Here is a 25,326-nt window from a genome sequence, read left to right as displayed (position 1 = left end):
ATCCTATGGATACAACTAGAAAACACTCACATCAGTGTAAATAATCCAGAAAATGACCCAGACTAGCAGAACAAACTCCACAATTAAAGGGAGAGAAGAGGTCTTATTGAAGAAGGTGGGAAGGACGAGGATCCAGTGGGGAGCTAAAGGGACTAAGGACATCTATGGGCGGGAAGGAGCTGCAAACGTGGAAGAGGGAGAGAAAACCAAGGAGCCTACATGAGGGCCACAAATCCCCAAAACATTTGACTCTGAAAGTGAGAAGGGCCAAATTTTATGAGTTCTTACACCCAGCAAGACTTAAAGCCTGGAGTTGTTTGTTTGTTTTTTTAAAGATTGTATTTATTTATTTGACAGAGAGAGACACAGCGAGAGAGGGAACACAAGCAGGGGGAGTGGGAGAGAGAGAAGCAGGCTTCCCGCTGAGCAGGGAGCCCGATGCGGGGCTTGATCCCAGGACCCTGGGATCATGACCCGAGCCAAAGGCAGACACTTAATGACTGAAGCACCCAGGCGCCCCAAGCCTGGAGTTTTAAAAATCAGAGGGCTCAGCTCTGGAAGAGCCCAGAGGGTAATAGGAAGCTGAGTCCCTGCACTTAAAGAGACAGCATGACAAACGGCCTGTGGAGATACAGCCTAGAAGCAGCAGTCTAAAAAACACCTGGGGCAGACAGGAGGGAGAGTTATTTGCACATCTCAGAGCAGGTCCTGGAGGGGCAGGGTTCCTAGAGGGACTTCCCCAGGAACAAAGGAGCTGGCAGGAGCCATTTCCCTCCCCCACCCCCCGGCATAAACACACAACCACCTGTGGGTACCAGCACAGAGGCAACATTCACTACCTAACTTGCTTACACCAAGCCCTGCCACCCTCACTTTGGCGGATCCACTCCTCCCAGTCACACTTGCCTCAGTACTGGCACTGCAGGCCCCTCCCCCAGAAGACTAGCACAAATCTTGCCAACACCACATCTCCCAATTTGGGCATGTGCAGGGCCTCTGTCCCTGTGCTGGTGGCTGCAGGTGCTGTAGAAGCCAGAGGTGCACATTGTTAAAATTGCACAGCCCACCCACACAGCCCTGGTCCCAACAGTGGCCCCACCTTGTTGAAACTGCATGCCTCACCTGAGCAGGGATCAAACCCTGCCTACAACAGGCAAAGAGATCCTCTGCAGATGAATGGCCTGAAGGAAAAAGGCATCCAGGACACACAGCAGGGCACATGCAACACACGCAGGAGACAACCCTGAAGTGGCAGGTTCTGGTGAACAGGAGACACAGCACTGTAGGACACTGAAGGACCTCTTCTTCATAAGGCCATTACTTTCAAGAGCAAGAGATGTAGCTGAATTTCCTAATCCACAGAAACAGACACAGAGAGTTAGACAAAATGAGGAAACAGAGGAATACGTCCCAAATGAAAGAACAGGACAAAACCACAGCAGAAGATCAAAGCAAAATGGATATAAATAATATACCATATTAAGGATTTCAAGTAATGGTCATAAAGTTACTCACTGGACTTGAGAAAAGAGTGGAGGACATCAGTGAAACCCTTAACAAAGAGATAGAAAACACAAAAAAGAACCAATCAAAGATGAAGAGCACAATAAATGAGATTAAAAATACACTAGATGGACTAAATAGCAGGCTAAAGGAAGCAGAGGAACAAATGAGTGACCTGGAGGCACAGTAATGGAAAGTACTCAAGCTGAGAAGGTGAGAGAAAAAGAAAATTATGCAAAATGAGAATAGACTTAGGAAACTCAGCAACTCCATTAAGCATAAAAACATTCCCATTATAAGGATTCCAGAGGAAGAAAAGAGAGATAAGGGGGCTGGCTCAGTCAGAAGAGCATGTGACTTTTGATCTTAGGGTCATGAGTTCGAGTCCCACATTAGGTGTAGAGATCACTAAAAAATAAAAAATTAAGAGAAAGAGGGGAAAAAAAGGGGGAGGACAGAAAATTTATTTGAAGAAATAATAGCTGAAAACTTCCCTATCTGGGGAAGGAAACTAATATGCAGATCCAGGAAGCACAGAGACCCCCCCACCAAAATCAACTCAAGGAGGTAGGTCTACACCAAGACACATAGTAATTAAAATGGCAAAAGTAGCAATAAAGAAAAAAATTTTAAAGCAGCAAGAGAAGGGGTCCCTGGGTAGCTCAGTCAGTTGAGTGACCGACTCCTGATTTCAGCTCAGGTCATGATCTCAGAGTCCTGGGATCGAGCCCCATGTCAGGCTCCTTGCTCAGCAGGGAGTCTGCTTGTCTCCCTCTCCCTCTTCCCCTTCCCCTACTCAAACTCTCTCTCTCAAATAAATACATAAATCTTAAAAAAAAAAAAAAAGCAAGAGAAAAGAAGACAGTTATATACAAGGGAAACCCTATAAGGCAATCAGGGGATTTTTAAGCAGAAACTTTCCAAGCCAGAAGGGAGTGGCATAATATATTCAAAGTGTTGAAAGGGAAAAATCTGCAGCCAAGAATACTCTATTCAGCAAGGCTATCATTCAGAATAGGAGAAATAGTTTCAAGACAAAAGCTAAAAGAGTTCATGACAACTAAACCAGCCCTACAAGAAATGTTTTTTTTTAAAGATTTTATTTATTCATTTATTTGAGAAAAAGAGAGAGCACATGAGGAGGGGAGGGTCAGAGGGAGGAGCAGACTCCCTGCTCAGCAGGTGGGACTCGATCCCGGGACTCCAGGATCATGACCTGAGCTGAAGGCAGTCGCTTAACCAACTGAGCCACCCAGGCGCCCCCTACAAGAAATGTTAAAGGGAATTCTCTGAGTGGAAAGGAAAGACCATAAATAAGAGTAAAAAAAATAACACAAAAGGAGTAAAAATAAGTATATCTGTAAAAATCATGAAGGGAGTCACAAAATAAAAGGATGTACAGTATGATACCATATATCAGAAATGTGGTGAGGAAAGGAGTAAAGAATTTGTGTAAAGGGCTCAAATGTAAGCAGCCATCAACCTAATATAGACTGCTATCTGCAGAAGATGTTATATACAAACCAAATGGTAACCACAAATCAAAAATCAGTAATAGATATGCAACGAGTAAAGAGAAAAGGATCCAAGTATATCACTAAAGAAAGTCAGGAAACTATAAAAGAGATCAAGAGAAGAAAGGATCAGAGAGGAACTACAAAAACAACGACAAAACAAGTAACAAAATGGCAATAAATACATACTTATCAATAATTAGTTTGAATGTAATGGATTAATTGCTCCAATCAAGAGATAGGGTGATGGCATGGATAAAAACAAGATCCATTTAAATGCTGCCTACAAGAGACTCATTTGAGACCTAAAGACACATGCAGACTGAAAGTGTGGGTATGGAGAAACATTTATCATGCAAATGGAAAACCAGAGTAGCAATACTTATATCTGACAAAATAGACTTTCATACTAAGGCTGTAAAAATAGACAAAGAGGGGCACTATGTAATAATAAAGGGGACAATCCAACAAGAAGATATAACAATTGTAAATATTTATGCACCCAAAATAGAAGCACCCAAATGCATAAAACAGTTAATAACAAACATAAAGGAACTAACTGATTGTGATACAATAATAGTAGGGGATTTTAATACCCCACTTACCTCAGTGGACAGATCATCCAAACTGATGAATCAACAAGGAAAGAGTGACTTTGAATGACACACCGAACCAGATGAATTTAACAGATATATTCAGAACATTCAATCCAAAAAGAGCAGAATACACATTCTTTTCATATGCACACATGAAATTCTTCAGAGTAGATCACATATTAGGCCATAAAACAAGTCTCAACAAATTAAAAAAGATCAAAGTCATACCATGCATCTTTTCTGATCACAATGCTATGAAACTAGAAATCAATCACAAGAAAAAATCTGAAAAGACCACAAATATGTGGAGGTTAAATAACATGGTACTAAACAATGAATAAAAAAAAATGAAAACAAAAAACAACAGTACAAAATCTCTGGGATGCAGCAAAAGTGGTTCTAAGAGGGAAGTTTATAGCAATACAGGCCTATCTCAAGAAGCAAGAAAAATCTCAATAAATAGCCTAACCTTACACCTAAGGGAGCTAGAAAAAGAAGAACAAAGAAAACCCAAACCCAGCAGAAGGAAGAAAATAATAAAGATCAGAGCAGAAATAAATGATATGAAAACTAAAAAAAAAAACACAAAAAAAAAAAACAGTAGAACAGATCACTGAAACCAGGAGATGATTCTTTGAAAAGATTAACACAATTGGTAAATCTCTAGCCAGACTGAGAGAGAGAGAGAGAGGACTCAAATAAAATAAAATCACAAATGAAAGAAGAGAAATAACCGACACTACAGAAATATAAAGGATTGTAAGAGAATATTATGAAAAATTATATGCCAACAAATTGGACAACCTAGAAGAAATGGAAACATTCTAGAAACATGCAACATACCAAAACTGAAGCAGGAAGAAATAGAAAAATAGAACAGACTGATTACCAGCAATGAAATTGAATCAATAATCAAAAAACTCCCAAGAAACAAAAGTCCAGGACCAGACAGCTTCATGGGTAAATCCTACCTAACATTTAAAGAAGAATTAATACCTACTCTTCTCAAATTTTTCCAAAAAAAAAAAAAAATAGAAGAGGAAGAAAAACTTCCAAATTCATTCTATAAGGCCAGCAATACCCTGATACAAAAACCAGATAAAGACACCACAAAAAAGAGAACAACAGGCCCGTATTTTTGATGAACATAGATGCAAAAATCCTCAACAAAGTATTGGAAAACCGAATCCAACCACATATTAAAATAATCATTCACCACAGTCAAGTGGGATTTATTCCTGGGATGCAAGGATGGTTCAATATTTGCAAATCAATCAACATGATACATCATATCAATAAGAAAAAGGATAAAAACCATATGATTATTTCAGTAGTTATGCAGAAAAAGCATTTGATGAAGTACAACATCCATTTATGATAAAAATCGTCAACAAAGTAAGCTTAGAGGGAATATACCTCAACATAATAAAGTCCAGATATAAAAAACCCACAGCTAACAGCATACTCAATGGGGAAAAACAGAACTTTTCCCCTAAGGTCAGGTACAAGACAAGGATTTCCACTCTCACCACTTTTATTCAACATAGTCCTAGCCACAGCAATCAGACAACAAGAAGAAATAAAAGGCAACCAAATTGGTAAGGAAGAAGTAAAACTTCCACTATTGGCAGATGACATGATACTATATGTAGAAAACCCTGAAGACTCCACCAAGAAACTACCAGAACTAATAAATGAATTCAGTAAAGTTGTAGAATACAAAACCAATGTATAGAAATCTGTAGTATTTCTATACACTGCTAATGAAGCAGCAGAAAGAGAAATTAAGAAAACAATCCCATTTATGACTGCACCAAAAAGAATAAAATACCTAAAAATAAACTTACCCAGAGAGGTAAAAGACCTGTACTCTGAAAACTATAAAACATTGATGAAAGAAATTGAAGATAACAGAAAGAAATCAAAAGACATTTCATGCTCATGGATTGGAAGAACAATATTGTTAAAATGTCTATATTACCCAAAGCAATCTACAGATACAATCCCTATCAAAATACCAACAGCATGTTTTACAGAACTAGAAAAAACAATCCTAAAATTTGTAGGAAACCACAAAAGACCCCGAATAGCCAAAGCAATCTTAAAAAAAAAACAAACACTGAAGGTATCCCAATTCCAGACTTCAAGTTATATTACAAAGCTGTAGTAATCAAAACAGTATGGTACTGGCAAAAAAAAATAGACACGTCAATAAAACAAAATAGAAAGACCAGAAATAAACCCACAATTATATAGTCAGTTAATCTTCGACAAAGCAGGAAAGAATATCTAGTGGGCAAAAGACAGTCTCGTCAACAAATGGTATTGGGAAAACTGGACAGCTACATGCAAAAGAATGAAACTGGACCACTTTCTTACACCATACACAAAAAATTAACTCAAAATGGATTAAGGACCTAAATGTGAGACCTGAAACCATAAAAATCCTAGAAGAGAATAGAGGCTGTAATTTCTCTGACATCAGCCAAAGGAACTTCTTTCTAGATATGTCTCCTGAGACAAGGGAAACAAAAGCAAAAATAAAGTATTGGGACTACATCAAAATAAAATCTTCTGCATAGCAGAAGAAACAACCAACAAAACTAAAAGACAGCCTATGGGAGAATGAGAGAAGATATCTGCAAATGACATATCTGATAAAGGGTTAGTACCCAAAATATGTGAAGAACTTATACAACTTAACACCAAAATAATCCAAGTAAAAAATGGGCAGAAGACATGAACCGACATTTCTCCAAAGATGACACCAAAATAATCCAAGTAAAAAATGGGCAGAAGACATGAACCGACATTTCTCCAAAGATGACACCAAAATAATCCAAGTAAAAAATGGGCAGAAGACATGAACTGACATTTCTCCAAAGATGACATACAGATGCCAACAGATATATGAAAAGATGTTCAACATCACTCATCTGAGGGAAATGCAAATCAAAACCACAATGAGATATCACCTCACACCTGTCAGAATCATTACGATTAAAAACTCAAGAAACAAGTGCTGGCAAGGATGTAGAGAAAAAGGAACCTTAGTGCACTGTTGGTGGGAAGGCAAACTGGTGCAGCCAGTTACTGTGGAAGACAGTATGGAGGTTACTCAAAAAATTAAAAATAGAACTATCCTATGACCCAGTAATCACACTACTATTTACCCAAAGAATATGAAAACACCAATTCAAAAGGATATATGCACCTCTATATTTATTGCAGTGTTCTTTATAATAGCCATATTACAGAAGCAGCCTAAGTGTCTGTCAATAGATAAATGGATAAAGAAGATGTGGTATATATACACAATACAATATTATTCGCCATAAAAGAAGAAATCTTGCCATTTGCAACAACATGGTTGGAACTAGAGAGTATTATGCTAAGCAAAGTAAGCCAGTCAGAGAAAGACCTATACCATATGATTTCACTCATGTGGAATTTAAGAAACAAAACAAATGAACAAAGTGGGGGGAAAGAAACAAACCAAAAAACAGACTCTTAACTATAGAGAACAAACTGATGGTTAGCAGAGGGGAGGTGGGTGGGGGATGGGTGAAACAGGTGATGGGGATTAAGAGTACACTTATCTTGATGAGCACTGAGTAATGTATAGAATTGTTGAATCACTGTATTGTACATCCAAAATATAACACTGCATGGTAACTACACTGGATTTAAAAAATAAATTTAAAAGGTAAAAAGTAAAAAGTAAAATAAAAATTTACTCATAAAAAACTCAATTTAATATGAAAGAGTAATTGTGCACTGAACAAAGGTATTTATTTATAATTCTTACCTTATTTTTACCTCAAAGTAGTATTGCTTAAAGGTCAAGTGTGGGGGGGAGGAGAGGGGTGTGTGGGTGTGTGGGTGTGTGTGCGCGCGCATGTGTGTGTGTTTAAGAAAGAGAGAAAGAACGTGCATCCCATTGCTTTGTTGTCTGACCTTTTCGGCATTTTAGCTCCAGGCCAGTCGTGGAGCAACACTGGGAGTCTTGTGAGGATTATATATAGCAAAATGTCACCAACAACCAAAGACATTCTGTCCCCCTCCCAATCCAAATACATGAAATTCACACCCTGGGAAAAAATTCACAGTAAATTTTGGCTCAGCAAGAATAGCATTATATTTGTGCACAGGAGGTTTTCTTTTTCAGTTTTATTCACTGTATAACGAGAAGGGGGCTGGATGGTGGGTCTGGAGATGCAGCGAGCCCTTCTCCTCACCGCAAATAGTACTTGCTCTGTGACTGTAAATAAGAATTGTGGCCAAGATGACACGTGTGTTTTGCACTTTACAATTTAAAAATCACCCCAGCTTTTCATGCTCACAAAAGCCCACTGCAGTTGGCCAGGCAGACATGACTGTGCCCACTGATAGATGGAAAACCAAGGCAAAATTGAGGAGTGAAGTGACAGGTGTCAGACTACTCCGAGCCAGGTTAGGCACACAAACCTGCTGACCCATGCCCAGCACTGTTAGTACTGGACTATGCAAGTCACAATCTCTCCATTTCTGCCTCTGTCACATGAACCCACCTCCAAGTCCTCCCACCAACAGCTTCAACTCACTAAGGTTCTGGAAGGACCATGAGAAGTGCAAATATTTACCTGCCACTGGATTTCTATTGTGCAGGGTAAGCCAGGCACAAAATCATGAGGTTGAAAAAGAAGTTTCTGGGCTAATTCAGTACTACTCACCCCTCATAGCCACCAGCCTCATCGGAAAAATGCCCCCAGGTGTGTGCCCCTCACCACCACATTTTCTAGTGGGGGCATAAATCTGTCTTTCCACAGCTGGTCCCAAGCCTCTGGTTCACACCAGGTTGGGAGTGGCAGACCCCTTCTCCCTAGCTCCTGCCCCAACACTCCTGGCTGATCAATCAGGGCACTTTTTCTCAATGAATGTGAACTCAGATACTGTTAGAGACAAATGGACCCATGTATGTATGTCTATGTATTAGGTAATTTTTAATAATTTGTGTCATGCTTGTTTCCAATAAAAGGCACAATAGAACAAACTATCACAATGAGGATCAAAAGCAAGAAAGGAGGAAGGGGAAGGGTGTGTGCAGAAAGGGGGCTCTGAGGTTGCCTGCATCACAGAAGCAGAAAACTGAGTGCTCAGCTTTCTCACAATGTCAACAGGAAAAATGGGTTACGAATAATACTGTTGCTTTGTAGGAAATACAAACTTTTCCCTGACCCTGAAATCTAAGAGTCAATTGTAGCATAGATTTTGAATAAGGCATATCAAGCAGCTAATGGACATTGTCTTCATCCACTAAGGCAGTATTTCTCAGAGCTTCTGGACTATCAGAATCTAAACAATCTGGGGGTGGTCATCATTTCATAATGTATACGTATATCACAGTATCCCATTGTACATCTTAAATATATGATTTTTGTGAATTCTACCACAATAAACCTGGAGGGAAGAAAGGTACATTCCCAAGCCCTGCCCCAAACTCACTGAACGAGAATCTCTGGCAGATGAGCCTGGGGCTCTGTATTTCAAACAAGCTCACGAACTGATTCTTGTGTACCTGCAAGTTGGCAAACACCCTTATCAAAGTGTGGGTAGATGACAGTGCCTTCATGTAGTGGCCTTTGCCAGCCTTCCTTGCATCTGAGCAGGACACAATGCCTGAACCCAGAAGAGTCTGGTGGAGGAGCTCCATGTCTCAGGACCCACCCAGGGAGATATGTGCAGGCTGCAGAGGCTCTGTAGGCCCCAATGGTTGGGAAGTGGGGGTTTCTGCATGCACTTGGGTGGGAGTGAGCTTGCTGCTGGGATTTCAGATGGCCGCAGGCCCCAAGGAGGGCAGGCCCCATCTCAGGTCTTGCCATCACCCCCCAGGGTCTGCCATCCATAGCCCATGGCAGCCCCCAGCCTACATTAGAGCCAGGGATATGGGCTCAGCAGACCACCAGACCCGGTGTTCCTACTCTGTCCCTTCCCCGTCCTCATCCATCATGGGGGCAGGCAGAGCCCAGGAGTCCAGGAGCCAGCCAGGTGGCAAAAGCCCCAGCGCAGGAGCCATGCTGCCCCCACTACCTCCTGTCCTGTGCCTCCCCACTCCCCAGGGCAGGCTGGGATCTGCCAGGGACTGGCTGTGGGGAGGCAATCACGAGTGCTTCCCTTTCCCTGCCCACAGGTTTGGAATAAATTGCCTCATCCAGTTTGAAGACTTTGCCAATGCCAATGCCTTCCGCCTGCTCAACAAATACCGCAACAAATACTGCATGTTCAACGATGACATCCAAGGTAAGGCTCGCCCCGCCTGACAAAGCCACTGAGGACTGAGGCCTTCCCACAGGCTGCCCTGCGTGTCCTTCCCACAGGCTGCCCTGCGTGCCGGAGTGGGGGCGCCTCCCGGCTCGCCCACTGCCCACAGCTGGGGCAGAAAGAGCATTCATGTTGGGGCCAACTCCCACTTGGCTGATTCTTAGCTCTCTGACTTTGGAAAAGTCCCTTAACTTTGCTAGGCCTCAGTTTCCTCACCTATCAAGTGGACACGATTACTGCTTCAGAGGAAAGTAAGAATTATGGGATTTAATATCTGAGAGAAATACTAACCAATGCTGCCATTTTCTAGCCAGTTGAACTTGGGCTAATCAAATCTCTGAGCTGTAGTTGTATCCTCTAGTTATTGGGATGATAATAACTGCCTTGGAAGATTATTATGAAAATTTAAAGAGCTAATGTATAGAAAGTGTACTTTCTATACACTATGTACTAGTGTGAATAGGACTTATCAGACCAGAGCATCAGTCACCATAAAAATGGCCTTTCCCAGCCTCAGTAACTCACTCTTGGATTTCCCAAACACTAGGTATAGCCCTATCCAGCCCATAATTTGGCTGGAATGCATGCTACTCAGAATGATAACTATGAAAGACATTGACACCAGGGCCCCAGGGCATTCCAAAAGCCAATGGGAAGCATCTTCTAGTGCAGGGTCAACTGGGTTACCTGTTCTATGGCCCAGAAGTATCGGAAGGCACTTGCTTCTTGCTGTGGAGATGCCAGTATGTGAAACTGGAGGGGAGGGCGAGTCCCTCACACATCATCTCTCCTGATCCAGGCCTTCTCAATAAGAGCATTGGGAACCATTCCCAGTATTTTATAAGCTCAGGAGACACCTGAGGACATACAGATTATTATTTAACAAATGAAGTTTGGCATGCAAAATCTTTCAAAAGCAAAAATGCATGTCAGAACAAGAACAAGTTGGTGGGGGACAGGTGTTGGTCCTTGGGAGTAAAAGATTGGCCAACCCTTCCTTTTTGCAGATGAGACCCAAAAAGGTCACAACTTTTCATCAGATGAGTTAGGGTTACACCTAGGAGAATTCAAACCTGTGTAATAATAGCTAAGGTTTAGAGCTGAATATTTATTGTACATCAGGCACTGTTTTAAGTACTTTACACTTTTGATCCTATGAGATTTTATCATCTCTGTCTTAGGAATGAAGAAACTGAGGCACAGAGAGAATAAGCTTATATAGTAAGTGTAGCGTTGAAATTTGGACTCTAAAGTCTAAGTTCATAATCACTCACCATACAGTTCCAAGACCTTACATGATTACAAAACCAAAGGCCCTTTCCTGTGGCCCACATTAAGGGCTAAAGAAATGTGATAAATGGGGTTTTTTTTGGTCATAAATTTTCAAGAGGCATGATAGCACAGTTAAGCATATTATTAGACAATTAAGATCAAAATATATGACTTCAGCACTTGAAGAGTGGGTAGCCAGAGAGAGGAGACCCAGTAAGGGCAAGCTGACCCATGGCAACCCTTCCCCCAGCCCAGGGGATGCTGCCCTCCCAGATGTATGGGCCTGGGCCAGGCATTGGCCGCCGGCCCGGCCTCACCCAGAGAAGTGGGGTGCTCTGCACAGACAGGGCAGCGCATTCACTCCCTGCCCGCCTGCCGGTCACCCCACTGTTAGCCCAGTGGGCAGGGCTGGGACCACAGCCCTTGAGGAAACACCTGCGGGCTAGCCCCTGACCAACTCCCCCGTCATGGCCCTCACTCTGAGTCAGCGGCAGAACAGCCATCCCCCTGGGTCCACGGGGCTGCCAAGGCCAGAAGGTGGGAGTGGAAAACAAGTCCATGGGGGCCACACAGCTGGTGCAGACTCCAGATGTGCGCGCGCACGCGCACACACACACACACACACACACACACACACGCAGTCCTGTGTATACATCCTCATAAACATGGGCACAGGGACACATCCGGGCCCTGCCATCCCTCTGCCTCCACTGGCCCCCACCGCCACCAGAGAGCACCTCTAGGATGAAACCAGGGCTGTCAACTCCCTCTTCACGAGAAAGTTCACACTCCCCCACTGGAAGCATAAGGCTTCAGGGGTCTGCTGATCTCTGCCCCCCTTGCACCCCCACTAACTTCTCTGTCCTCTGACCCGCCCTTACTGTTATCCTCTGACCTCCTTGCCTGTTGGTTCTCTCTGCACATGAAAGCGCTGCTCCTCATTCCTCCCCCATCATCTTCACCTGAGGAACTCCTACTTAGCCTTCACGACTCCGCTTCAGGCTCTCCTGTCCCAGGGAAGGCCTCATGTCGGCCTTTGCTCCCCCAGTCTGATTTGGGTACCCACTGGGAGTTCCCATGGTGCCCCCGTTAGTGCTCTTACCACACTGTACCCCAGATGCCCACACTGAATCGTCTCTCTCCCCAGAAGACGATAAGCTTCCAGAGACAGAGACTGTGTGATCTGTTCTCATTCCCCAGTTCCCAGCACGGCGTCCGGCACATTATAGCTGCTTCATAAGGAACTGGAGAATGAATGAATGAATGAATGACATACACACACACACACACACACACACAATGACCTTCTGAGAAGGTCACCCACCAATTCCTGGGGGCATGTCTACCTCGGACACCTGCCCCTGCAGCCTCTCTCTTGTCCTTGTCATCATGCACGTTCAGATGCATATACATCTTCACATGTGCACCCTCGTGTACACACACGTAGCATGTTTTAATTAAATCAATTCATTGGCTTTTGTTTCCTGTTTATAGCCAGTTCCAGCAGAGTCTATTTTGCTCCCAGGCAAAGCCAGATGGAATAGTTTTCTGGGCCCCACAGCAGACAGCAGAGGAATTTCCCATTCTTTCCTCAGAAATTAAAGACTAAAGTCATGAATCTAAAATGTGTAACAAGAGCTAGCAAATAGTGGGGCACCTGGGTGGCTCAGTCATTAGGCATCGACCTTCAGCTCGGGTCACGATCCCAGGGTCCTGGGATCAGGTCCCGCCTCAGGCTTCCGCGGGAAGCCTGCTTCTCCCTCTCCCACTCCCCCTGCTTGTGTTCCCTGTCTCGCTGTGTCTCTGTCAAATAAATAAATAAAATCTTAAAAAAAAAAAAAAAGAGCTAACAAATAGTACCAGAATGTCAGGATCCCTGATCAAGTCTTTGATCAGGACAGCCTGACCATTAGGTATGACCATGTAAGCAACAAAGTAAAGAGATGGACGTGGAGGTGGACCCCCCCACCAGACCTTCCTTCAAGAAAAAACTTGTCCCAACTGCTGACAGGGCTGTCAGCTGTGTCAGGCAGAGAGTCTCAGGTACAGAGAGCTGCCTTGCCCACGGTCCTCCCTGCCAGAGACGCCCTCACCCAGTGATGAGGGAATATAGAAGCCCAACCATTGTGGCCCAATGGAGGACAGTGCGAAGGGGACATTTTAACTCCAGAGCTCCCCACGGAGTTGGCTGAGGTTTTGAGGACTACATACAGCCTGGCTTCTCCTCTGCCCCATCCTGCTTCCCGCTCCCCCCTTCCATAGGTGCTGATCCCAAGGGCATTTCTTTTGTTTTGTTTTTTTTTAAGATTTTATTTATTTGACAGAGAGAGACACAGCGAGAGAGGGAACACAAGCAGGGGGAGTGGGAGAGGGAGAAGCAGGCTTCCCGCTGAGCAGAGAGCCCGATGCAGGGCTCAATCCCAGGACCCTGGGATCATGACCTGAGCCAAAGGCAGACGCTTAACAACTGAGCCACCCAGGCACCCCGCCAAGGGCATTTCTTGGTAACATCCGGAACACTCCACATGTCTCAGAATCTGCTTCCCAGGGAGCCCAAGCTGCAAAGTGATAACATTTTGCATGCACACAGGACTTTAGATGCGAAAAGTGTTTTTTGTACACACTATCTCACAACTTCCTTGAAATAGCCCCTCTCCCTTCAGGGAGGACAGATATTGCTGTCCCATGTCACAGGTAAAGAAACTGAAGTTCACGGATTACATTTTGCTCCAGGTCACAAAGCCAAACAGGTACAAGGTGGGACTAGAACCTAGTTATTTCTGATTTAAAGTTCTCCATCTGTCTCCGTGATATCAGGCTGCCTATTCCTCCATGTGTGTGAGGCAGTGGAGTCTTCTTGCTAAGGATTAAATTCCAGATCCCACATAAGTGGGGGTGTCACTGGTCTCCAGCAGCCTGCTGCTCCCATCTTCCCCATCCCTTCCTCCAACTCCCCCAGTTTACAGACCAAAGAGGAGGCCCAGGGAGGGGAAGGGGCTTGTCCTCATCACCAGCTGGTTACTGATGGGTCCAGGACCAGAAGCCTATGATGTGTGTCCTCAGTGCTAAGTGGGAAATTAAGAGATGGGTGAGGAATTCCAGGACTCGTGGGACAACATGGAAGATTAAGCTCATGCTAGAATTGGCCCCTTTTACCTCCAAAGTAAAGAGAAATGAAACATAAAACAATATAGCCATGCTCAAAAGTAGAAAAGGAACATCCACATGCAGACTTGAAGAGGGCTGAGAGAGAGAGAGAGAGAGAGGGAGAGGGAGAGAGAGAGAGAGGGAGGCATGACAGTGGCAAACAGACACCAGAAACAAGTCACATGTGGTTGCTGGGGCCAAGCCCAGCCTACCCCAGCAGGACCCCAGCAGGACTCATCATCAGAATCTGCCCAGCACCCCACACAAGGTAGGGACTGGAACCAGGCCGCCCACATAAAAATGAGACTGGGCCCACGCTGCCTGCTCTGAACACCAGGCCGGCCTCCCATCCTTGGTGGAAGATCTGACCAAAGGCTTCAGGCTCCCCGCAGACTGCGCTCCGTGAGGGCAGGGGCATGCTGGGAGCTGAGCGGGAGCTGAGCAGACTTCGAACGGTCTCCCGGCCAGTCCTGCTGTCCCACACACCGGGGATTCACCGACCCCACAGGGCCGTCCGCATGGTGGGGCCTCTGGAGCCCCAGGGCTGGAAGGGTCCGGGGCTCCCCCAGGCTGCCAGCGGTCGCCTCTGCTGCCCCAGGCTGGGTCTGTGGGCCGGGCTGCGCATGCGCTGACTTACAGCTGGCAGTCTCCGCAGGTATTTTGGAAAAGGCAGGGGCTCAGGTGACTTGTTTCAGCCAGGACCAGAGAAGCATCCCCGCTCTTAGGGGAGGAGAAAGAGACTTGGAAGGGGAACAGCAATAGCAATGGTCATGCTGGAGGACAGGCCAGCGGTGTCCTTCCCCAGGAGCCAGAAGCAGGATGCTGCTGGCCTAGTGACCTTGGCCCTCCGGCCCCCACTGCGAGCTGCTCACACCGTGCGGTCAGGGTCATGAAAGTCTAGCTGGCTTGTCTGTTCCAGAACATCCTCCTACCCCACCAGCCTGCCCCAGACCGGCACTGCTCCCGAGTCCTACCACATCCCCGGGGCCAGTGGGCCTGTCAGGGTGCCCCATGGTAGGTCAGGTCATCGGCACCCTCTCACACTTTCAAGTTTTCATTTGTGAGTCAGAGAGCTTAACAGTCAGACCTTGGATTGAGACAAGCCCAAGTCTGAATCTCCCCATTTTTCTGTTTTGTGCTTTGGCCACATGTCTTAAATCCTCTCAGCCTTCTTTTCTTTCTCTGCAAAATGGACATAATAGTATTAACAGCCAGGAAGGAGAATCAGCAGGTATCCACAGAATAAACCAGGATGCTTTTAAAAAGCCAGCATCTATTCTGGTTGGCTTTATTCACTGTGAAGTGTTTCCATCGTGACCTCTGTTTGTGGTGCCAGGGTGTTAGAAGGACAGGGGTGATGGGTAGGTGGGGACGGGCACGTAACGGTGCTGTTCTAATACCTCTGGTGCCTAGTAGGCTCCTGACACATAGGTATAGGGGTGGGGAGGAGGAAGGGTTGATACCCAAATACAGAGAGGCTCTGCTGGAGGTGAGGAGAGGGATCAGTGTGAGCACAGGAGTGGGCAAACCTGAGGAGAAGGGAGGCAGAACCTTTATCCATGTTCCACATACACCCTATTCTTCCAGCCCACTGAGTTCCTCTCACTGTTCAATGAACTTTCTTCCAACTCTGTGGTTTTGAATGTGCTGGCCCCTCTGCCTAGAATTCTCTTCTGCTCTTGGCTAACTTCTGTGTATCCTTAAAGGCTGAAGCCTCATCTTCTCCAGGGTACCACACCCAGGGCCAAGCTTGTCCCACAGGGGTCTAGCTGACCCGCACCCTTCCCCAGAGCCCAGGAGTCACACACTTTGCAGAATGCCTCCAAGTTCCCCAGAGCTCAGATATCATGATACCAAAGGGGCAGATGGCTCTGAAGACTCTGTCCAGCTGGTTTTCCTGCTTACAAGACACCAGGAGCTATTTCCAGTTCTTAGGGGTCTACTGCCCCCTCCCCCACACCATCACCACACACAAGGAGCAGCAGTTCCTGGCCTTTCCAATCTCTCTCCCTCACAGTGAAGCCTCCCCTGGCCTTCTCAACCTTCTCTCTCCAGAGCCTTTCTTTTTTTCATGAAGTTCTATGTTCTGTGGCTGTTCTTCACTTACAGGGCTGTGTCTAGCCCTGAGGTTCCCATGGATCTCTTGCATCTGATCCTGGCTCCTCTGTGACCTCCCATTGCCCTGTTGCATCAGGTAAAACCCCAAAGAAGCCAAGAAGATGGTAACTATTCCCTCTGGTTCCTCCCAAATTGTGTCAGAATAGGTCTGACCCATCTTATGCACGGGCTAAGAACTGCCTTCTAGAAAGTCCAGGGGTTCCAGAAAATTCTCCTCGTGACACAGAAATAGGGCTGAAGTGGTCTAGAAGTCCTTTGCTTGGTATCCAAATAAGGGAACTTGAATTTTCTGAACATATGTGCTGTTAACTATCTATGAACAGATGGTTTTATTCATCCTTTTATATCCAAGGCCTAGCACAATGAAGCCCCAGAACAGGCCCCCAGGACACAAATGAATGAATGAATGAATGAAGGTAGCCAGCTGCTGTGGGAAGGTGGAAGCAGGCCTGGCCTGGCCTTGCAGGGGAGGACACCCAGCCCCGCATGGCCCCAGACCTCTGAAGCCAGGGAGCAGACCCTGACCACGCCTAACTCCCCGCCCCTGTCACTGTCTGGGACAGCAGCCTTGCCTCACCTGAGAAATAGCTAGTTCTTCCCGTTTTCTCCACAATCTGTTGTTCAGCATGGAAGTTCCTTTACCTTTGTCAAATGTGACTGTTAGAAACTACCTTTTCAGCTTGTCCTTTTGTGCTATTTCCTGACTGTACCATCTCTAATACTGTTTACAGGAAATGTAATTATGGAAACCTCCCTCTGAAAAGGAAAACTTGTTTTTCTTTCATTGTGAATGGGAAACAGTCACACTTTGGGCGGCCCATGGCATTTATGGGCCCAAGCCAGGTTCAGCAACATCCCTGCACCCCTAGGCTTCTCCAGGTGGTTACCTCCAGAAAGCTAAACGGCTTCCTTCCTCTCCACTTTCAAATCCCTAACACATTACCCAGAGCTGTCCAAATGAAAGTTAATGATGGAGATAACTTTATTTGCCAAACTTAATAAGATGGGGCTCAAGAACTGCTCTTTTTCCTCTTGAGCTCTGGTCTGTAAGTAGGGTAACTTGCCACTTCACAGGATGGCCCCAGAGGAGGATCCCAGAAAGGAGAGCAGGAGTGTGGGGCTCCAGGAGCCAAGTGCAGAAAGAGTTTCCCAAAGGGAAAAAGAGCAGCAGTATCCAATGCAGCTGAGAGACCAAGGGAAGAAGCAGCTGAGGAGTGACTGCTGAATTTGGCAAGGTGGTGGGACAGGTGACCTTGTCAAGAGGTGGGGACAGGTGCTTGATTGGACTGAGTTTCAGAGAGACTGAGGAAAAAAGAAATAGAGGCAACAAGTATGTTCAGTTCTTTACAAATAAGAAATAGGGTGGGACTATACAGAGCCAACAGAAAGCCTTTTAAAGATGGGAGCTTCATGACATATTTGTATGCTGATGGCAGTGACCCAGCAGAGGAGAAATCAAGGAGGCAAAAAAAAAAAAAAAAAAGAGAGAGAAAATCACAAGATAAATTCCTTGAGTAGGCAAAATAGGATCTGGCGCACACGTGGAGGTGGCTTTAGCTAGGAGCAGGGACAGCTGACCCATAGTGACAGGAGAAAAGGCAAAGTGTATGGACATGGAGGCAGAGGGTCTCTAGACTTAGTGGTGGGAGGATTCAGAAGTTCTCTCCTGATTGTTTCTGTTTTCTTTGAACCTCACTTTCCACTTCTGAGAGGGGAAAAACATGGGGGCTCATAGTACCTGCTTGGTAGAGTTGTGTAAAGATTAAATGAGCAAATGAAGCTGAGCACACACACAGCACAGAGTCAAGGTCACGGTGAGAGTGATCAATAAATGGCAGTTGCCCTTGTATCCTTTCATGGAAATGTTCCATCCTTTCCTATCAGATTTCCCATTGTTTTGTGTTCTCTACCCCTTCTGGAGTCATTGACATCTGCCTAAGTTCTTTTCCTTCTACCTCCACTGCCCCTGCCCTCCAGTTCTCCCCCAAGGAAAGCCCTTCACGCCCCTCCTGCTGCCTTCAAGTCCAGAGGCAGGAGAAGCTGGTGGGGCTTCAGAGACCAGAGAGGGATGGAAGTAGCAGCCCCCATTTCCCTGCTCTGCTTCCAACTGGGTGACTGGCAGAGGCCTGTTTCCTCCTCTGCGCACTTGTTGTAGGTCATGCTCTCCAATCCCCATCCGGCACTGGATTTCTGCAGGTAAGCCCAGTTGTAAAGCTTGCCGGTTCTAACACAATAGATACTTGGCGTCTGAGAAGGAAAGGATTCATCAGGCATTGTGCGCGCGGCGGCAGGGGCGGGGCGGGGGGGGGGGGTCCTCTGAGGGAATATCTTTGGCGCCATCTGGTGGCGCATGTCTTGCACATTTCCTTTCAGGAGGCAGAAGATGGTCTGAAATAAATCAGATGAGCAGAAAACCCCTCTATCCGATGGAAGGAAACTAGTACTTCACCTAGAGAAGTCATCTAGTTCAGTGCATCTCAGGTTTAAATGGGCATGTAAATCATCTGCAGACCTTCTGAAATACAGACTCTAACTCAGGAGAACTAAAATAAAAGTGGCTCTTAAGAGCCAAATATAGGATGGGTGGAGGTATTTGCGGAAAGACAGAAATGGGGAGTAGCTGATACAATAAGTGGACTATGAGAAAATCATAGACAAGGGTATTTAGGAATTTGGAGGAGGGTCATACCATGCAATTCTCACTGCCTGTGTAAGTGATTTAAATAATGACTTAAATTGCTTTTTGATGCTTTCTTGGGTGTCAGCTTGGTGTTCCTTTTGAATGCAGTACAGTGCTGAGCCTGGCCATGATACAGCCCCACTTTGTTCAGGTTAGATAAAAAGTAGATCTAGGAAAAGAAGGGGAGGCTAAGGATGCCTGGCTGGGGAAAATAGGATGTCTGGCAGAGGAGATCCTGTGCACTGAGTCTTAAGGAATAAATAACAAACTGCAGAAGGTCCTATAGATAGATGGTAAACAGCATGGGCAAAGCACAGAAGTGTAGGAAGACACGGCCTGTTAGGGAATGATCAGTAACACACCTGGTACACAGAGTATGTGGGAAGGCGTGAAGCAAAGATACGCTGATGCTGACAATATCCTTTTCTATACATGAACTAACAAAAAGTGTATTATGAACAACTTCTCTATAGTTGTCATCACACTTGGATGACACAATCAGTTAATACCAATTATACTTTCTTTAGAAAGTTATACTTTCAGTTAATACTTTCTTTACAAAGCAGGAATGAACCTATTTTGTTACCAAGGGTATCCTTGGTATCTCAGAGTCTGGTACAAAATTGATGCTTAATAAATAAATGAAGGCAATTAATTCCACACAATGACCTCTGACTACTGATTACATTACGGTTATTGGTGCTCAAGCCTTGGCAAACAGGGAGTTCCCTGAGGGCAGAGACCATGTGTGATTCACCTTCCCTAGTGCCTAGCATGGTGCCTGTCACCTGGCAGTCCCTCAGTACATGCACAGTGAGCTCCTCAGGGACCCTCAGAAGGGTGTTAGGAAAGCCCCCAGTAGTCCTCAGCCCAGGCTGTGGGACCCTGTGACACTTTATTTCTCCAGGCTTCCTGTGTGAAGGCTGGAGAGCCTGCACTCCACCTTCTGTGTTCCTACCTCGGGTCCTGCCTTCTGATGGTCCATAATGATGAATGTGCATTTATTAGGCACCAGCTGTTTTCTATGTCCCCTGTCTTAGCCCAACACATGCCCTCTAAGCCAGGCACAAATCTAGCCCATATTCTGGGAAAAGGCTACAAAACACAAATGCCTTAGATAACTGGAAAGAGAAAACAGAAAATTCACTCATATTCCCACCCTGCAACCTTTAGTATTTTGTTGTTCCTTCCAGATTCCATGTGTGTGTTTCATTACAAATAGAATCATGACATGTAGATCTTTTAAGGTTCTCTTCCTTCCAACTAACTCAGTGAAGCATAGTCTAATGGTTAAGAGCACAAGGCCTAGAACCTGATTCCCTGGGATTCGCTGATTCCCTTCAGATTTTCACTCTGTTATATGATCTTGGATAACTCAGCAAACTACTCTGTACTTCATTTTCCCAGGCTGTAAAATGAGGATGATAATAGTTAGGATTAAATAAACATCTTTACAGTTAGACATGTGAAGCACTTAGAACAATATCTGACATAAGTTAAAAACTTAATAGCATTTTCTATGTTGCCACATCATCTTCATAATTCATTCATTTTTAATGGATGCAATATATGTCCACACTAGCTAATTTACTTAACTCTTACTCCTTTGTTAGATGTTTAACTTATTTCCAGTCATTCCGTATTATAAATAACACAGTCATAAATATCCTAGGACATGCGTTGTGGATTTTTCCATACATAGCTTCCCAAAAGTAGAAGTATGAGGTTAAAGGGCACAAACATTTTATGCCTTTGGTCTATACTGGGAAATAGTTTTCCAAAAAAGGTCATAGCATTTTAAAATACAATTTATGCTGGAACTTTTTACTTTTCACTACTCCCTCACCAGCCTTGGATGACATCAAATTCTTTGATTTGTGCAACTTTAACAGCCCATAAGTAGTCCCACTATAACTTCCGTTTCTTTGACTATCATGGAAGCTAACAGTGCCCATGTGATTACTTTATTGTGAACTGTAAGTCAGGGTCTACACCAGTTGCTTTAACAGAGAAGACTTGGTACAAAGTATTGCTTATTATGTATTTTAAAAATGAAAAGCCCTAAGGACCTGCTCCCAGCCCTGAGGCTAGGGAACAAAGAGAAGACCAGGCGGCAGTCCGTTAGTGTTGGTGTCTCTGAGGGGTGCGCTACATGGCTAGTTCTGCAAGTGATGGACAAACTGCAAACTGAATTGAACTGCTGCTTCTAGAATATTCTGTTGCTGTAGAATTGGAAAACCTAGGCTGTGGGGTTTACAGATTTAGCAAGATGAAAATGCAGCATACCTACTTAAATTTGAATTTCAAGTAAATAATGAATAACTTTTTAGACTATTTATAATAATATTGCATGGGACATACACTAAAAAAGAAGTTATTTGTTGTTTATCAAAAATTCAAAGTTAAGTGTCCTACATTTTATCCGTCAATCTTACAAGGGAGGGGTGATGCTGGAAAAAGCATTCTGTCCCCCTCACCTAGCCCTTCCGTCACCCTCTGGTGCCAGTTATTGGCAGAGCCCAGCATAGAGCCAGTTGGCAAAGCTGGGAAGTGGTTTGCAGACAAAGCCAAGTGAAGGGTGGGTTTGAAACTGAGAAACAATTACCCGATAATTGGCACAGTCCATCCTTTCAACTGTTCAGCATCCATACACACAGTTCTATACACTGGTAATTCCAAACAACAACAAAAACAACTCTAACAAAATACCTAATAAAATACATCTTTCCAACAAATGAAGACATTCTCACCTTCTCCCCAAAATGGGGAGGAGCCAAGTCTCTACCGTCATTTTATTCATCTCTGGAAAATAGTCACACTACCCATCTCTGGGCAGGATTAACTACTCTTTAAACTCAGTCACAGTCACATTTGAAAATTCTGTCACCTAAAGACTAAACTGTAGAATTAACCTCCAACAATACTTATATAAAAAATAAGAGTAAGGAGAGGGAGAATAAATTAGCTAATATATACCATTACGTAAATCACATAATCATCAAGGAAGAAATTATGCATAGCTGCTATATTCCTTGTTTCTGTAATCAGTCATGAGGCCATAGTTGATGCTTATACATTTCTTCCTCAACCTCCCATTCCATGTTTTCTTGTCCTTAGAGAGGACCTCGGTTGGCCAGGGTTCTTTAGTGGGATGATACAAACCTTTCTCTCTGAAGGATGTGAATCCTCAGTGGTCCTGCCTCTCTTTTGTTGCAGTAGTATTCATTAACATCTCCTAATGAGCATGCAAGTACTAAGACACACCCCAGAGGATCCCCTGGGCTCGGATCTAGTCCCTTCTGTCCTCCGTTGCCCCTCGGTCATCAAATAGCCTGATGACAGCCAGTAAAGTAACCCTGTCTTTCTTTGTCCACTGGTTTCATGGCAAAAAAAAGAGAACCAAATGGCCAGGTGGCAGTCTCAACTCTCCATTTGGTAGAACCATGTTGTGAACTCTTATGGAAGTGTTTGTCTCTTGGGAACCAACACCTCCAATCCAGAGAGCACAGAACTGAAGGGACAGGAAGCAAAATTTCTGCAAGTAACGTATTAGGTGAAATGGTGAAAGGAACCACTTCCACTTCAACTCCTTGATTTCCAGACCCAAGTATTCTGGCTATGGGAGAAAGAGCACAATGTATTGTTTGCTAAGTCAAATCTTATACTGCATCCTGTAAGATAGAACTTCAACAGCTTCATAGAGTGTTACCAACTGAGTCTTGGGTAAGTCTTTGGTAGCCCATTCTACTGATCTATTAGGCCAGCTGCTTCTGGGTGGCGGAGTACATATTAAGACCACTGAATTCCAGGGGCATAAGCCTAGTGCTTCACTTCTAGTACAGTAAAATGAATTCCTTGATTAGAACCTTATTGTCTGGAATATACCAGGATGATGACTAGGACATCCACAGATTCCAAACATCCACAGATTATGGCACTGGCCAAGTATTATATACAGGGGAAGAAAATCTATATCCAGAATATTTGTTTATTCCAGGGAGGATAAATCTCTTTCCGGTCTATAATGGAAAGAGTCCAATGTAATCCTGCTGCCAGGTAGACAGTCCTCCCAGGGAATGGTGCCATACCAGGAGCTCCATATTAGTCTCTGCCATTGACAGGTTAGTCATTCAGCAGTAGGAATAGTAGGTCAGCCTTCGTGAGAGGAAGTCCATGCATAGCTTCTGTCCTTGCCACCATGGCTACTTTGTACATAAACTCATGGAGTAAATCCTAGGTGGCTGGAGAAGGATGCTAAGATACACAGGACATGCCATTTGTCCACCTGATTGAGGGAACTTATTTCATTACACCCTTTGGTGAACTTTCCTATGTGGCACAAATATGTTTGCACTCTATACCTATCCCAAGAGGTCCATCCACACACCCCTTCCCCAGACTTCCTCATCACCAGTCTTACTATTTATTCTATTCTAAGTCCCTGACCATCAACCAAACCATTAGCAACTGCCCATGAATCAATGTAGACCTAGCCATCTCTTAGACCAAAATGGACAACCAAATTTACAACTTGAAGTCCTATCCATTAGGAATATTTTTCTCACTATCACTCTTTGGGGCTACCTTTTACTGGAGCTGTGTAGCTGCAACCAGAAACTTCTCATTGATGCCAGTATATCATTAACAATAATCGGTAAACCAAGCCCAAGCTTCTTTCTCCTTGGTTGTAAGGAATCCCTAGTGAGTCCCTAGGTGTGCAATGAAGGAGAAGAAATCATGCAGCAGAAGAAGGTGTCAAATGAGTCTGAACCACCTGCTTATGCAACTTACTTGTATCTTCCAGACGGGCTCAAGCCACTGATGATGGTATGCTACTGGGCACACCAACCTTATGACTTGGTGGATAAGATAGGCAGCTCAGATCACATGGTCACTTAATATCTCATGGCTAGTTTGTGGTCTCATTTTTAATTTGATTTCAATCCATTTATCCCTTAAACAAATTATTCTGTGAGGCTCACACTTCTTTTCTGCTTCTATTATACTTGTCCTTGTCATTTCATTTATGAATGATGGTGGTAGCAGCACCTGACTAACTGATCCTCTCTCCCAGGGTCCAGTCACAATCCAGGAGCTGTTTCCCAAAAGAAAAGTTATCTATAAACAGGGCATATACTTGCTCCAAAACCGCATGCCTATAGACTTGACCTCTGTAAGGGCTAGGGAGAGTTGCTTGTTCTGCCGCACATTCTAGGTGTGGGGAACTTTGCCAAGAGTCTTCCCTTAGGGGTGGGGAGCCAGTGGCCAGAGACTGATCTCAGTGCGCTCTGTTGCAGGCACAGCCTCTGTCGCTGTGGCAGGGATCCTGGCTGCTCTGCGAATCACCAAGAACAAGCTCTCCAATCACGTGTTTGTTTTCCAAGGTGCAGGTGAGGTAGGTACCATCAGGAGAACAAGGATGGGTGGAGAAGCATGAAGGAAGGGAGGCGTTCAGGGGTTCAGAGAAGAGGAAGCAGCACAGGTATATTGTGATAATTGCAGCTGTCTAGACACCAACATTTGGGTGTCTCAAGGACTCCTGGGCCTCCCAGGAGAAGGGGGAAAGGTGCAGACAAGAGAAGATCTTGGTAAAGATTCTGATAAATGCTGAGCAGCTGTTTGCCTTGTATCTGAACATCCACCATATGGTACCTCCCAGGCAGCCATGGGCATCGCCCACCTCCTTGTCATGGCCCTAGAGAAAGAAGGCATACCCAAGGCAGAGGCCACAAAGAAGATCTGGATGGTGGACTCCAAGGGGCTCATTGTCAAGGTACTGTCAGTCTGGAGACTTAGAGGTCTCCTGACACCTACAGCTATTGGAACTGGACTATAAGAGGTCTCCATGGGAGAAAGTGCTCAGACAAAAAACAGAGCAACGGGGGGTAATGTTCTAACCTCCAAAGCAGAAGACACATCCCAAAGTAGCCTTAACTGCTCTGTCCAAAAGCTTTGAATATGTGGGCAAGTGTGTGTATGCATGCCCACAGCTTTATCTCCCACCACTTCCTGCCTTGTAGTAACCTCCAGCCACAGTAAACCATAGTTTTCCAAACATAACATGCTCTTCTTGTCCACATCCTTACATATTTTGTTCTTCTGCCTCAAATGCCCTTCTCTTTTGCCACACACCCACTCTCAACCCTCAACCCCATCTGCTTCCTCCTTGTCTTCTCTTACCTCCTCCAAGACACTT

The 25,326-nt window shown here is 44.7% G+C and overlaps 1 protein-coding gene across 5 annotated transcripts in view; it reads left to right on the top strand.

The window, feature by feature from the left end:
- ME3 (malic enzyme 3) overlaps nt 1–25,326 on the top strand; it is a 221,933-nt gene that overhangs the window by 182,703 nt on the left and 13,904 nt on the right. For 4 of the 5 annotated variants that reach the window (XM_073879841.1, XM_073879842.1, XM_025894401.2 and 1 more), the window contains 3 exons: nt 9,783–9,892; nt 24,428–24,525; nt 24,790–24,903. In XM_073879841.1, coding sequence (XP_073735942.1) covers nt 9,783–9,892; nt 24,428–24,525; nt 24,790–24,903 — 322 coding nt within the window. The remainder of the gene's footprint in view (nt 1–9,782; nt 9,893–24,427; nt 24,526–24,789; nt 24,904–25,326) is intronic. The other variant, XM_073879843.1, reaches the window with a different exon arrangement.

This window comes from Callorhinus ursinus, unplaced genomic scaffold (genome assembly GCF_003265705.2).
Source record: "Callorhinus ursinus isolate GAN/ISIS: 27379988/994484 unplaced genomic scaffold, GSC_fseal_2.0 scaffold35, whole genome shotgun sequence".
NCBI lineage: Eukaryota > Metazoa > Chordata > Mammalia > Carnivora > Otariidae > Callorhinus > Callorhinus ursinus.
The sequence above is the reverse complement of the archived record's forward strand: the minus strand, read 5'-3'. Positions and strand labels throughout refer to the sequence as shown.